We start from the raw sequence: 15,720 nt of genomic DNA on the forward strand, positions 1-15,720 counted from the left end.
CATTCAGAATTCACCTTGCTTTTAAGAGCTTGAAATTGTGAATCATATTTAATACTTCCACTTTCAATAAAACATTTGCAATTGGTTTGTAATTTTTTTAATGCATGTTTGAGCTGGGTTTTGTTCAGCTTCTGGCATTTCGAGTGCTTCAAATAACTGAATCATTTTGCGAAGTTTGTTTCTCCCATCACTAACCTCTTGTTTATCGGACTGCTAAGACTCGTGCTGTTGGTCTGAATCTGTGACGTATCGAATAATGCCATCTCAACAGCTGTTCATGAGCACTAGTGATTTATAACACACTTTACGCTAAGCAAAAACGTACTGTGTACACTACGTTCACCAGAGTCACAGTGTTCTGGACACCAGTTTTTTAAGAATTCATTAAAAATTAATCTAAGCATCAGTGAGTGTATATTAGCACTGTTTCTAGTTTGTTAGTTTCTGAAGCAGCGTTTGGACCTGGACCTGAACTGTGACGCATGACGTCAGACCTAACAAACAACCGTATAGCAGCGTGGCTGTGATTAGGCCATAGGCACGAGGCCACTGACATACGAAACAGCTCAAAATTACACAATCATGACTCCAGGGGAGTGGAGCAACAGATCGAGACAAAGAGAGAGACAGAGGACAGACAGGATTAAAGAACAGACCATCTGTCCATCCCTCATTGCTCAAACAAAACCAGCAAACAGCCTCCCGTTACTGACACATTCCTGTCCTCTTTGGCTCCACATGTATGTGCAGGATTCAGTTGGTGACTGAGCAGTGTCAGGCCAGTAGCGGTGGAAAACACACGAGTCTAAAATATCTTGTCTGAGATTTGCATTAGTGTGTGTTTGTGTGTGTCTTTGGCATAATCACTAGTAAACCGTTTATCCTGACTGTGTGTCACGCTTGTGTCACAAGATTGCTGTCATTTGATTTCCCTGCTGCTCTGCATGCTTGTAATTTGGAACAAACAGGCTGTGCATATTTCAACGTTGCTGTATGCAGAGAAAAGAAGAAAGACCAGATCTGTTATATGTGCAAACAAACACACACACACTCACTCACTCACTCACACACACACACGCACACGCACGCACACGCACGCACACGCGCACACACACGCACACACACACACACACACACACACACACATTTACACACATTTTAATAGTGGTGGCACCTGATTATGAAAATATATTATTTGAATAATATATATTATTCTTAAAAAGTCAGATGTTCTGTGTTTTCTAAAGGCCATTCACACTTCACCGACAGATGCAGCCGCTTGCTGGGTTTGTCTGATCAGTGTGTTACTCCTGTCAGCGCTTGCTTTCACAGATTGTTGAATCTGTGTTTATGGGGTCTTGTTGGATCTGTGTCTGTCGGTGCAGTGTGAATTTGGCTTTAAATTATGGCCTGACTCGAGTTCAGTTCTTAAGTGATCACCACTAAATCAAATTAAACCACCAGGGTGGAGTCCAAGCTAGTCGAAGCCCACCACAATCGCATTGTGTTTTCAGTTCTAGACAACAGCAGACCAAAAGCTGTAGGAGTTGTATTGTGGTATCTGTTTAGATTACTTGCTGACTCCATCATACTCAATATTACATGCCTGGAATCTGGAAAGGCAAGCTGCTCAATTTGATCTAGAAGAACAGGAAAGGTCGACTCTCCTGGGTTTTTTTGTAGCCAAAGGTGATCAGAGGGAGACGCACCATCATGATGAAATCTAAAGAATTCTTTCTCATCCTCACCGGCTGTCTGCCTTTAGCAGGTAGGATGCATCTAAAACCAGAGATTATTATCATTCAACCAAAGAAACTTGAGATACTGATGATGTTTCTGTCACACTGCTGAAGATAATATGCTGGGCTGGTGTAGTGCTGAATGTAGGTAAGATCTCAGCAGTGATTTGCTTTGAGCTGGAGCTGTTTTCTAATTAGCTATGTAGGTTTAAAAATGTTCTTACATATAGTGTTGTATGTTTATATTTATGTTTATTTATGTAGCACCGTGGTCCTGCGAGACACTGTATGTCCCCACATGTAACGGAATGACAATAAAGCTCAACTTGACTTGACTTGACTCTTAAAGAAAAAGCATGAGCTGTTTTCTAAGTATATAAAGCACCACTTTGAGTTTTGGCCATTCAGGGTCTTTTGAGTGAGAATACAGACTAAGATTTGGATATATTCCTAAATTCATCAGTATCTTTCTAGTTCACATGCTCGGAATGAATCAAGCACAGCTCTATCCCATGACAATAGCCAAAGATTTCAATACCTTGATTGCATGTGGCTATTCAGACGTTAAGATTAAATCTAGTGTCCTCTAGAAGAATTTTGACTTTTTTAAAGCTACAAATGACCCCAGGTCTCATCTACTTTGGCTCTCAATTCTGTGTCAGGAGAAACCTTTGATTTTAGTTAAAAAAGGTGTAAACACGAAAGCCTGCTGGTAAGAGCTGTGCAGGTAAACCTCACTCCCCTGATCTCAAGAGGTGCACTAGTGACTGACGCTGCAGTCTTTAGTCTCCTTGTTAGTGCGGCCGCACCCCATGCTGGCTACCCGGGTTCGAGTCATGAGGATATTACAAAAGCATGGGTGAGGAAGGGTGAATGGGATCAGTACATGACCTAGGTCTGACTCAAACCCTGCTCCCCATGTGTCAACGGGACACACAATCCACTGCAGCACAGCTCTGCCACCAGGGCCCAGTTGCATAAACTTAGGGACAGATTTACAAACAGCCAAAATCTGGCGATAAAAAAATTACTGTCAATATTTTCTAAAGATGCACAGTGAAAAATTAGCGATGAAAAGGAGTGAATGGTTATGTTTGCCGCTGACCTTATTGCATATGCATTTGTAGGAATTTCCCTTTGCGACGTTATGTTTATGGGAGGAGAGTATTTAAATTAATCATGCCACAAGATTTACTACGGTTTGCGTTAGTCTCAACCCATTTTCGCTTGACATGGCTGCTATTGTTGCTGCCAGGAGGAGGCTCCGCAAAGAACAGAGAGCGCATGGTAGAAGAGAGAGAATTTTTCCACTCCTATTAATTCATTTGGAATTCTAGAGGAAGCACATGTCCTTAAGCTAATTTGCGCTGCTCTTGGTAGACTGCTTTGGTCATTATGGAAATGAGGTGGTGCATCTGTGTTCTTTAATTTGCACATTGTCAGTAGATTTCCACTCCCATCGTGGAAATTGGAATTGCGCTCTCACACTAATTTGCCCTGTTTAGTAAATCTGGCCCTTAGTCTCTATGTTAAGACTGTGTCTTAAGAAGTAGTCTGACCAGCTAGCAGTTCACCAAGGGGTAAATGAGTCTTATTTTTCGGATTCAGATTAGACGGTAACCAACTTAAATTCTGACCAGTCTTAAAGAAAAAAAATTGCGTGCAAGACTGGTCTAAGCATTTTATGTAACCAGCAACAGATGCTGATTCTGAGACATTCACTGACCATCCTTGCTCTATCTTGCAGCGTTGTCCTTGACATGCTACACATGCATGTTTCCAGCCATCTCTCCGCTGGACTGTGTGAAGTTCCCCCAGGAATGTCCGGTGGGCCAGAGATGTCTTGCCAGCACAGCTGTAGGAGCAAAAGGTCAACTGAACCAAACACTGCACAGAGAGTCACTGTACTATTGTACTGGCTGATTAACAAATGGAACAAAAGAATGAATCAGCACAGTCTGTGGGAATGTGTGATACTGGTTTAGTTTACTTTCCCACACCATCACGCACACACAAGATACATCTTGTGTAGAGGTTTTCTATCCCGGTGGGGACTTAAACCTGAATACACACCAACTCAAGGGGACTTGTGTCACTAAATTTAGGTCCCCATGGGTAAACAAGTTTATAAATCATACAGAATGATTTTTTTTTTTTTTGAGAATGAAAACGTAAAAAGTTTTCTGTGAGGGTAGGTTTAGGTGTAGGATGATAGAAAATACAGTTTGTACAGTATAAAAACCATTACGCCTATGGAGAGTCCCCACAAGGATAATAAACCAGACGTGTGTTTATGTGTGATGAAGGTTGTAGGAAAGCAGTAGTGAAGGTTTTTTCAGAGTATGAATTAGAGGACTTTCATGTTTTTAAGGCAAGTTCTGCACATGTGAGTAACAGGGTGTTCCCTAATAAGCTGTCTGGACCTGATTCTGCAGAACCTGATTTAACACTGCGTAATACATTTAGTTTTGCAAGTCGGGCGCTTGACTATTAACAATGTCCGTACATACAGTAGTCAACATTTGCAGTTGATCAAAAAAGTTCATCAAAGTTGTGCTAAGACAAGAATGCATTTTGGTTTTAGGTTTTAGGAAAACTTTGATGAAAGGTTTTGATCCACTTCAAAGGTTGACTACTGTATTGTGACTTTATTGTCATTCTAGCCATATGAAATAGATGATCTGAAAAATATGTAAAATAATCAACCACAGTTGATTTATTTCTCATCATGTGTGTGGCAGGAAAGCCTGTGGCTGTTGATGGCACAATAATAGACCAGCATGCAGCATGCTGTTGCTTGTTCAACTATAATGACACAAATATTCTTTTCCCATGTGCTGTTGACTGTAATGTGAATATACCTGGTTTACTTCATAATAACTGCCTCAAATGAAACACCTGAATATCTAAGCACATATCGCAACGGCCTGGAAACTTTGTTTTCCAATGGATTGGCAAAAGACCTGTAATCCTGGTACTTCTGGACGTTGTATCTGTTTACATAAACTTGTCTTACTAGAAACTTCACAGAGGCTTATGTGATGCTCAAGGGACAAAGTGGTTTAGTTTGTCTCAAAAAAAGTGACTGAAAAAAATACTTTACTTTATTACCTGTGTGTCATTCAACATGCAGGCAATTAACACTGAAAAGATGCATTTCAAAGCGTGAAATTCAGAATAAAAACCAAGCGACAAACTAAATCTGAAAATAGGTCATAAGTATTGTAATAAAAAAGTAAGCTCAATTCACATGCACAATTGGACTATTTCTTTAGTATTTTGTTGGTGTAGAATGAGTACTATCAGGTGCTGACACTGTAGTGAATAGCAAACTGTGATCTTATGCCCTTGATTGGGATGGCCTGCATCAGCACTGAGACGTGATGCTTGTGTGTGTTCAGGGTCAGTGTGCATCGTCCTGTACGAGCGGAGCTGTGCCCTGCCATCACAGTGTGACCTGAGAGGAGAGAAACACGCAGCAGGAGTTTCCTTCAACTACACGAATGAGTGCTGTGACACGGATCTCTGCAACACTGCTGCGCCCATCAGCTCCCCCCACTGGACCGGAGCACTGCTGAGCCTCTGCGGTCTGGCCCTCCTGCTCCAGCTGGGATGAGCAGCTCTTAATCGAACCGGAGGTGCTCACTACATTATCAGCAAAGTCTGAGATTCAAGAACACCATGACATACCAACACCATCCGTTTGCAACCAATGTATCAGCTCAAATTTTAAATGCACACAAGACTGAAACTATAAGTCCATCTACGCACTTTCTTGCAGACGCCATGCTTGAAAGGAAGTGCCTGCAACCACACACACACACAGTGCATTAAAGCTCATGAGAATGAGTCATGTAGTTACTCAATGCTCAAAATAATGAAACTTCTTCTAAACAGTTAAACTGAGTTTAAACCCGCACAGCTGCTAAATCTGACAGCTAATTTGCTTTGTCTTATTTTTTTGTTGTTGCTGCAAACGCTAATGACAGTAATTTTTGATAGTTCTAGAAAAATAAATGCATATTTTTCATATTAATAGGCCATGTTCTAGAGGCTGTTCCATTCCTATAGAGCACAACACAATGTTTTCTGTCCTTTTTTCATGATTTGTTTCTCAAGTTTTTAAATCTGTTTTACTCTGACTTAAAATAATCTTAAATATGTTGTGGTTTAATTAAACAATTTATTTTAAAATCTTAAGTTATATTAAACCTGAAATATCTAAACATGAAGGATCAAGAAAAATACTCAGTACTCAGCATTTCATTTTTTTAATTTCAACTTTATTATAAACTGTATTGCTGAATAACAATTTTAGAAATGCAGGAAGAAAATGACTTTGTTGTAACATCCATCTAATCAATAAAATCCTCACTAATCAATATTTGCACTGATGTTGTGTTGTCCATTTGAGTGCAGAGTAAGATTTGGAAATGACTATTAAGAGGAAGTGAACACAGGAGTGCACGGGGCGAGGCATGATTTATACCATTTATAAAAATATTTTAGAAACAGGCTGAATCAACTTAAAGAGGGCAGACTAGAGCTTAAAACATCACTGATTTCCTCTTTTTCAAAAGACAACAAATGTGCATATATTTCAAAACTCTCCCCAAACAATAAATAAGAGTGTTTTCAAAGTGGACGTTGACAGTGATATTTAGAGATGGAAGAGTATTCTAGTGACTCAAATTTGCACATACATCATATCATATATAGCTACGAGATGAGACTGTCACTTGGGGCCAGTTCCTGATTTAAAAGATTTTCAGTGAATAACAACATTTATTTGAGTTTTTTCTTCTCACATAATGCATGGATTTAGAAGATCTGAAACATCACACAGGATTCCTATGGAGATGTCTCCATGACTTTGCAACATATCAATCAATGCAATGTAAAGAGTAGCTTGAAAACCAGTTTATGAAATGTATGCGACCAAAGCAGCCGTGAGTGAAAGCTGTCATTAAAGGCTACGGTTACAGACTCTAGATAATGACACAGCGAGAGGGAGGGACAGTATTGAGAGGAATGAGGCAACAACATCCTGCTTGTAACTGCTAGAAAAGCACTCGTCCACACGAACATTGAACAAAAATAATGAAAAACAACCACTACTGCTGCCTGTTAAACATTGGACCATAGTTTGTAATGTATCACTGCAGGCTGCCTGTGTATAGCAACAGAAATGTCCTTTGACCTCTGCAGTTCAGCTGCTTTTAAAATATATGAACTATAAGACCACGTTTAGTTGAAAAGCGAGACATCTGCCAGTGCAAACAACCTCAGGTGCTCGAGACATACAGGAACCAATTGAAGTACGAGGACAATCTGGAAAGAGAACTCCTTCTATTTGAGAGCCTTCACGACGGAGGAGTAGGCCATGTGTATCTCCTCATCGCTGGGACAGGTGGAGGAGAACTCCTCTCGGGCATACGCCGCGTCCAGGTATCGCCACAGAGACGTCAGTGAGCGAGGGATGGAGAAACCTCGAAACTTCAGACACACCACCTAAGAGCGGGGAAAAGAGAAGCTAAGCGTTGCATTCGTCAACTCTCTTGCTCAAGCATCGGCCTGTTGGCTGTTTGTCTCACTTTGACGATGTGGAGCTTGGGCAGCAGGTTGCAGTCGGCCAGAGTGAGCTGTTGACCATCCAGGAAGGGGCGGGTGGAGGAAGTGACATCGTCAGCGCTGTTCTCATCGATCTCTTCTGGCAGAGGAGAGCTCAGGTAGTCATCCAGCTTCTTCAGGGCCTTCAGTAAACCCTTCTCCAGATCTGCACAAGCAAACAGTTCATACAGCTTCATTTGAAAAAATTAAAATAAAAAACCCACAAAATGGTTTGACAAGCGCAATTTCCTGTTCCTGTGTTGACGTATTTCCTGTTCAAGGAAATGTCAAGGCTTGTCCTATTTTTAAAAGCCTATAAAACCATTTTTTTTCTCTATGTGTCATTGATAGGCAGAGGCAGGTGTCATTCACAGTCATTCACACCAACACGACTGTCCAGTCTGATATTCACATGATGTTCGTCTGTTCAGACTAATGTGGAAAAAAACGGCAGACATGCTGAATGAAAATACAGTTCCCTCCGACATTAGATGGCAATACGATCTGCTTTATAGGATGCAGATATGTTTTTTTTTCTTTCTATTTCTGACACCTGCCTGACACAGAGAAGAAATGAAGATAAGCATGTTTTTAAACAGCCATTCAGATTTTTAAAATGTGTATTTTATGATGTCTATTAAACTACACCAAATACAAAATTATGGAGAGCCGGGTCCAAATGCTATCTCTGCTATTCACGGTTGCTTAGCCAAATAGTGTGTTTGAGAGCGCCACCAAGTCGACTCTTATCAGTGCGATGGGAAAGAGATTAGATTAGATTAGATTGTTGCATTGGAAGCATGCAAACGATTTGAAAAGACACATTAACTGTTCATTTAAAGAAACCAATTATCGCACCAAATTTTCGGTTCAAACGTTCGTCTTGGCCTAAACCAAGTGAAAAGTGACGAGGTTCCAGCGAAAAGCAATGTGTCCACATGAAACACAAAAAATGGGATGTGATGGAACACAATCAATCACAAAAACGTTTCTCTCTACTTCTCTCTGTTGTCTCACACTCAAGGGCCGGTCCACTTTTCATTCCATTGATTGTATGCATGTGAATTCAGGAAACGCAAGCTCATGCGAATTTAGCTGTTTTCCAGTATTTTGTGAACTCTGAGCTGTGAATTTGTATCACTTGAAGATATGTGACCAATAGAATATTAAATAGCTTATGTTGTCACGTCTTAGCTGAACTAAATAAATGCACATTTTAAATCTGCAGGATTGCAGTGTTACTGCAGTAAAAGACTGAATATTTGTATTATATGTTGAATTATGTATTTAACAAGGAGACAGCAGTACCAATGAAACAGACAACACAATTAAATGTGTGCGGATTTAGGGTGCATCAAGCTTTGGCATTATTCAGACCTTGGACAGTCTTGCACACTCACTTCCTGTTGCATACATGGGACAAGCCCAGTAATGTAGTGAAGCTTGTCCTGGTCTGGCCACTTAGCAATCTTTTTAACAAATCTAAAAGAATGAAAACAGTTAGCAGCACTCTTGCACTCACTGTCATTCATCTGCGGGTTTGAATTCTTAATGTAGGCGGAGAACTTTGAGAACACATCCAGACCTGCGGTGTTTGATTCAGGATTGTGAGCTGCCAGCCGTGGGTATCTGTTGTGTCGGATAGAGGGATGAAGAGGAGGAGGACAAGTGGATATTGTAAACATTACAGTTGTGAAATATAGGAATGGAATACAAACATAAACGCAGTGACATGGAGCCACAGAATGAATGGAAATAAAGCATGCGTTAATGAAGAGAGTTACTTGGGAGGGCAGAGGATTTCCTCCAGGAACTCTTCTATCTTGTTGGTGTCCGTCTTCACCTCTGTGCCGTACAGCAGGAAAGGAGGCTGAGCCCCAGGAGCCAGATCTTTAAGAACGTCTGGTTTCCTACTCACAAAACAGATAAAGAGGAATAGCACACCACTTGTTTTCCAGGTGCTACTTGTGCAAAATGCTGAATGCATACGGTGCGCAGTTTGCATGTGCTAAAAGCACACTGTTGGAGATCCTACAATGCAATGCACTTAACTTGTGTGAATGAAAATTTATTTTTTTTAATTGGACCACCAAGTTTTGGAATACAGTGCTTATAATGTAACACACTACTGGTTTGAAATGGTAAAAGTCTAGGTTTCGCTTACTTGAATTTATACATTTATGCAACTGCGTTAGGTTTGTGAATGCACAGAAACACCCACCTCTTCATGTCCACGGTGGTCACATTAAAGGTCACGCCTTTCAGCCACAGGACCATGAAGAGCCGCTGAGAGAACGGGCAGTTCCCAATGCTCTGACCATCGCTTCCTGCCTACACACACATACAGAGGATTAAACAGAATTACAAAAAAAGTACTTTTTGTGAACAGCAAACAGCCACAGCAAGGGATCACACTGCACCCAAACTGTGAATGTGAGTTTGCAGCCTGAATAATTAGTTGCGTCGAGCATGAAGAGTGCTCTTCACATTTACTCTGACATGGATTCAAAAGAAAAACAGTATAAAGACAACACACTTCATGTTTTGGTTAATCAGCTGCATTGCTTTTTAAAGATTTTGATGCCTAAAACAGTCCAGAAAAGTTGAGTTTTAGGATAATTTTCGGAATTCGACGAGTTGAAGTAACAAGGTGATATGAACCACATTATAAGGGAAACACATGTTTAAGTTGCTGAGGCAGTTGTATATAAAGTATATAAAAAATCCTAATCCTTCATGAGCAAGCATGGATAGAGGCAAATAATCCAGCAGGTTCAGACAGTTTAGTAGGATTTGGGGCATTTCATCCTTCTACATGCTACGTAACTATCACAAAATGTGCAAACATTCATGCTCAAATAGGCAACATAATGCATTAAGAGCACTGGATTGAAAAGGTTGAAGATAAAAAAATTTTGTTTAAAGGTTATGTTTTTTTCATTTAGGGGGCTTTCACACTTGCACCCGGGTTTTCCCGTCAGATTTATTAGACAGGACTGCTAAACAAATACAGCAAACTAATGGAGACTGAGAAAGGGAACTCAGGCGCTGATATTCTGTCATGAATCGGGTCCCAGCTGTTCCTCCCACTCGTCATCACTTTTTCCTCCCGGACTTCATTGCCCAGAATCCTCAGCATAGAAACTGATTACACACTCACCTGTTTCCTGTCAGTGGACTATTTCAACCGCACTCAAACACACTCTCATTGCGAAGTCTTGTTTAGCTGTTAGTGGACGTTACTGAGCATTTTTTCTGTGTTTTCCTTGCCTTGTTTTTGCCTTGCCATGCTACTGTTTCCTTTGTGTTTTTGTGATTGTTGCTGATCGTTTTACTGACCATTGCCTGTTTTTTGGATTACTCTTTGTCTTACCTTGGATACTGTTGTTTGCTGGTGTTCGAACCAGCCTGTCTTGATCACAATCTGTTTAATAAAGCTTGCATTTGGATCTTATCTCCATTGTCACTCCCGTCTGTTTCATATTCTCAGCACTGCTAAAATACAAGTCCCACTTCCGATGCTTATTGACCAAACTGTTACAATTACAGATATCGGGTGACAACAGCACTGTTGGCTGTGGTATACATTGGTAAATATTGTATTTAAAACACTATAGAGGAGAGCAAACATTGTAAACTGTTACGACAACCTCCACATTTTATTTATAAATGCTACATAAAAAACTGCTCTTATCATGCCACTTCATTGGGACTTTAACAGTCAACTGAATAATGAAGAGCTCGTAGATTGACTACATTGAAAATATATAGCATATTAAGACATAAAAATGAAGGAATCGAGCAATTAATCAACCGTAAATGTATCTATTTAACTGACTCTTTGATTTATTTACTTATTTACAATTAAAAAAATAAAAAACTCATTCTATAGCACTTAACAATAACAAGGCATAAAATATTAGGCTATTAATGCAATGAAATGTTCATAATGTAATAATTTTCTCAATTTGTTTAATTGAGAATTTATGTAAAATGAGCTCACAATAAAATGTTTTTCACATAAAGTAATAGATTATTTTGTGAAACACATTACATTATAAACACATGACAGCAACTTAATCACAGTTAATTGCAAACATACAATAATAATGATTCATAACCTAATAGCAGCACATAGTGTATATGTGGAACAATATTTACAATAGAAAAAATTTCTCTCAACATAAAATTATGAGCACATTAGGCTACATTGTGAAGTGAAAGTGTTTAATAGAAATTGCACAAATTTTGTGGTTTTGATCTGCTCCATCATTTTAATTTGCTATGGCCCCAAAACAGATTTGAAGTTTTATGCACTGGATTAATAAATAAATGTAATCAACAATAAATATAATATAATATAATCATTTAAATAGCAACCATAAAAAAACTGCATATTCTGCATATTCATATGTTAGTAATGTGCTGTTGAATTATTGTTTTTTCGAACTAATTTTTTCAAGCTACCAGCCAAATCTTCCTGTAGTAAACCTAACACAAGTTCTTCACAAACTGCTTCGTTTCTCCATCTTCCCGTGGTGGAAACAGCTTAGGCTCACACGAGACGATACGATACGCGTACCATAGATGCATCCTTCAGTTTGTGGATGTATTATTGTTTTCCATTGGTTGCTGGTTGAAACTGCTATTTGTTTCATTAATATTATTTTAGTTATTTAAATTATTGGTGTTAAAAGGGGATTTTTTTTCTTTTGCTATAAGTTGTGTTACTCTCTGGCAACTCTTTTTACTGCATATGCACTTTTTTATACATGCATATGAACATGAAGGATATATTATGATCTTTGCAGTGAGCAGATCTCAACCCAGTTGGACACCTATATGGGAGATTTTGGACTGAGGTGTTAGACAGCGCTCTCTGCTACCATCATCAAAACACCAAATACGGGAATATCTTTAGGAAGAATGGTGCATGCCTCCAGTAGAGTTTCGGGGAGCACTGAAGCTGTGCTGGCAGCACGTGGCGCCCCAACACCTTACTTTCCTGTTCATCACGGTAAATCTGCTTTGAAACAGTATGTATTGTGTTATTTTAAGTGCTTTAGAAATAAAGGTGACATGACCTGACTGTAATACTATTACTACTAATAACATTATCAACAACAATAAAAAATATTAATAGAAATAATAAATGCACTTCTGGTGCATTTTTCACATGGAGTTTAAAACTATATTTAGATCACCGTTTTCTATTTATATATATATTTTTTCACAAAATGACAACATTTTTGGTGATTTCATAAGGTAATGCCATAATTTAAAAAACGTTATTACATTACAAGCTCACGATTTGATCACGTTTTGAGCCAATTATTACATTACAAACATTTTATTGCATCACCAATGATAGGTTTATTACATTATGTGAAGGTACTCCGTTGGCTAAAGCTGCATTAGTCCTGAGTGAAGTCACGAATAATGGCCTTTGATCCTCCAGCAGCCTGCGGGGAAACTCACCTTCACGAAGAGCTCAACCTCGGGTCTCTCCTCACTCATCTCGGACGGTCCTCCAGCAGCGGCCAAATAACTACAGAGAGAGCTTTATGACAGCGACCCTGCAGCTCAGTAAATCAATGTCCTGTATTCCTGTCGCCTTTTCTCCGAGCTCACTTCCCCTGTGCCTGGAACAGTTGGAAATTGTACGCAACTTTTCCCCTTCGAGCTATGAGTCTTGCAGTGGGAGGGGAATTTAATAAACGCGTGACTAATAAACCGTACGAACGTTTACTGTTAGCGTTTTCTTTGTATCGAAATCAATAACGCCTACCGCAAGATCAGCCTTACTTACTTCCTCTCTCTCTCTCTCTCTCTCTCTCTCTCTCTCTCTCTCTCTCTCTCATTTCCCTTACTTACTTCCTCTCTCTCTCTCTCTCTCTCTCTCTCTCTCTCTCTCTCTCTCTCTCATTTCCTGATTTCGACGAGCCTTGAACTTCCTCTAACTTGTAACCATATTATAACTGTTGGTGATGCTACTATATGCGCGCGCAAGGTCTTTTCTTCCGTCTGCGCTATTTTTAACCCTGCAATGTCAAACGTTTGCAAACAAACTAGATGTTTAATATGCATGGTGACACTCGTCACTAAAAGCAGTATTTTTACTTTTGTTTTAGGACAATATAATGGTCCTAAAGCAATAATTAATATAACTTAATTTTAATGATAAGTAACAATTTAGAGCAAATTGTATCCCGAATTTGATGGAATAATAACATGTTTGCTTAGCTAATGCTTATATTAGGCTATATATAATATGAATATTCATTTAAGTGTTTCTCACTTAAAGGTGAAGTATCACTTTTACAGCCAACGTAATTCTGACACCTAGTGGTAGAAACCTGAAAAATTATGGCAAGCCGTTTTGACTTTTATTCATTCTCAGGATATGAATTCTTGATATCAACAATTCAATTTTTACTAGTTAAAATGTTAATTCTTGATATCAACAATTACTTTTCAACTAGTAAAAACTATAATTCTTGATATCTGTAATTGTATTTTCACTAGTTAAATGTCACCATAGGCTGCCATTCAAAATCAATTGTTGATATCAAGAATTAATCAAGAATAATATTTTTTACTAGTAGAAATTTAATTGCTGATATCAAGAATTCAATTTCTGCGAGTGATAATGTCATTGTTGATATCAATAATTAACATTGTTACTAGTGGAAATGTAATTGCTGATATCAAAAATAGCCATTGTTACTAGTAGAAATCTAATTCCTGATATCACGAATTAACATTTTAACTAGTAAAAATTGAATTGTTGATATCAAGAATTCATATCCTGAGAATGAATAAAAGTCAAAACGGCTTGCCATAAAAAATGAACATTTTGAATTAGTTTAATTGTCTAAGTACTAGTCAATATTGGAATCCTGAGCCTACCTAGAAACAAAAGAAAACAAAAACCTTGAAAATAACTGTTTCAGCGACTTTCCACAAAACATAATTGTTGCATTCAAAACTGAATGAAAGCTTCTAGTACATTTTAATCCCAATATCATAGGTTTTTTAAAGCTGAAGTCCAGTTCCTCCAGTAACTCAAGAGATGGATAAAGGGCTGGGCATGTGCGTGTGTGTGTGTGTGTGTGTGTGTCTAATCGCCTAAATACTCATAGACCATTATTTTTTTTATCTTAATTTTAATCGTATTTGTCAACATATTTGTCAAGTTGTCAGACATGACAAATTGAAGAAGGCACACTATATTATTTATATACTTCCATAATACTTCCATAAAGACTTGAAAAGAGACATGTCCATTGGATAACTATATCATCATATTCATATCCAATCACATGAGGCCAATATATATAAAAACAATACTGATTCACTAAAATCAAAAGTGGGAGGGTCTGGGGCGCAGTGCTCTGAGACAATCTGAAACAAGCCAATTAGAGCTCAGCCTCAGTCACATGCTTTTCAAAAGTTTACAAACTTGTAAAGTGCCCCGCACACACACAACAAATGAAACAGAGTTTAGATTTTTTTATTTTTGATAGGCGCTAACATAACTACCAGTCCAATATGACTAAATAATGCAATTTTGTGGTTATTTTGCAATGTATATTTAACTTATTTTCAACATGTTGAAGTAGGCTTCTTCCCTGGGTAACTTAAAGGGGGCGGCTACAAGTCACATCACATTTCTGTTTCCAGTACATGGCCTATGCAGCTGTCACATGACGAAAGGCAAGGAAATTAACTGCTTTATCTGTGTGGTCACAAAGACAATGAACAAATCACTCTCTGAGACAACTCATACTCCTGAGTCATATAAAATGCCTATAGCAGCATCCGCAACTTCTGGACCTGCCTTTATTTGTGACAGCGTCGGCACAGTTTGTCACTGCTGTGAAATTAAACCACTATTAAAACACTTCAATATAGCTAGCCTAACCTTTAGGCAATAGCCCTCCATTAAGCTTAACGACAAGCAAGCTAGGCTGGCATCGACGTAAAATAACATTGTTCAAGGCCGGAAATGCTACCAAACTTAAAGACAAGAATTGCCCCTGTTTGAGTTCTTATTTTTTGTGTATAATATAATAATATAATTCCATTATGAATGGCTCATCTCTATGACCTAATCATTTTGAAAGGTATACCATCCAGAAAATATGGTTCTAAAAAAGGCATCCACAAATGTTGCCACATAAATAATGAATTATTTAGAATAAGTGAGAAAATTAAAAGGATAACACTGTTGAATATCTGATGTACACAGACACACACAAAAGGAGTTCAGATTGACCTAAAGTCTCAGGTGTACAAAAGTTAGCTGAAGCAGTCTACACAGCATTTTCACTCAGAGTCATCGCCTCTCCCTGCTACCCTCACCTGACAG

At 38.7% G+C, this 15,720-nt stretch overlaps 2 protein-coding genes across 2 annotated transcripts; one reads left to right on the top strand and one right to left on the bottom strand.

Moving 5' to 3' along the window:
* Positions 1–1,564: 1,564 nt before the first annotated feature.
* On the top strand, positions 1,565–5,801 carry LOC107564668 (lymphocyte antigen 6B-like). Its single transcript, XM_016249802.1, has 3 exons — positions 1,565–1,768; positions 3,487–3,609; positions 5,141–5,801. The coding sequence occupies exons 1-3, from the start codon at positions 1,714–1,716 to the stop codon at positions 5,353–5,355; spliced, it is 393 nt and encodes a 130-aa protein (XP_016105288.1). The 5' UTR covers positions 1,565–1,713; the 3' UTR covers positions 5,356–5,801.
* A 212-nt stretch (positions 5,802–6,013) lies between these two features.
* LOC107564667 (chloride intracellular channel protein 1-like) lies at positions 6,014–13,194 on the bottom strand. The gene is made up of 6 exons (XM_016249801.1): positions 12,828–13,194; positions 9,571–9,680; positions 9,134–9,259; positions 8,872–8,978; positions 7,334–7,515; positions 6,014–7,250 (listed from the first exon to the last, which is right to left on the bottom strand). The coding sequence occupies exons 1-6, from the start codon at positions 12,864–12,866 to the stop codon at positions 7,089–7,091; spliced, it is 726 nt and encodes a 241-aa protein (XP_016105287.1). The 5' UTR covers positions 12,867–13,194; the 3' UTR covers positions 6,014–7,088.
* Positions 13,195–15,720: the final 2,526 nt, after the last annotated feature.

Source organism: Sinocyclocheilus grahami, unplaced genomic scaffold, assembly GCF_001515645.1.
Source record: "Sinocyclocheilus grahami isolate Dianchi unplaced genomic scaffold, SAMN03320097.WGS_v1.1 scaffold954.1, whole genome shotgun sequence".
Lineage (NCBI taxonomy): Eukaryota > Metazoa > Chordata > Actinopteri > Cypriniformes > Cyprinidae > Sinocyclocheilus > Sinocyclocheilus grahami.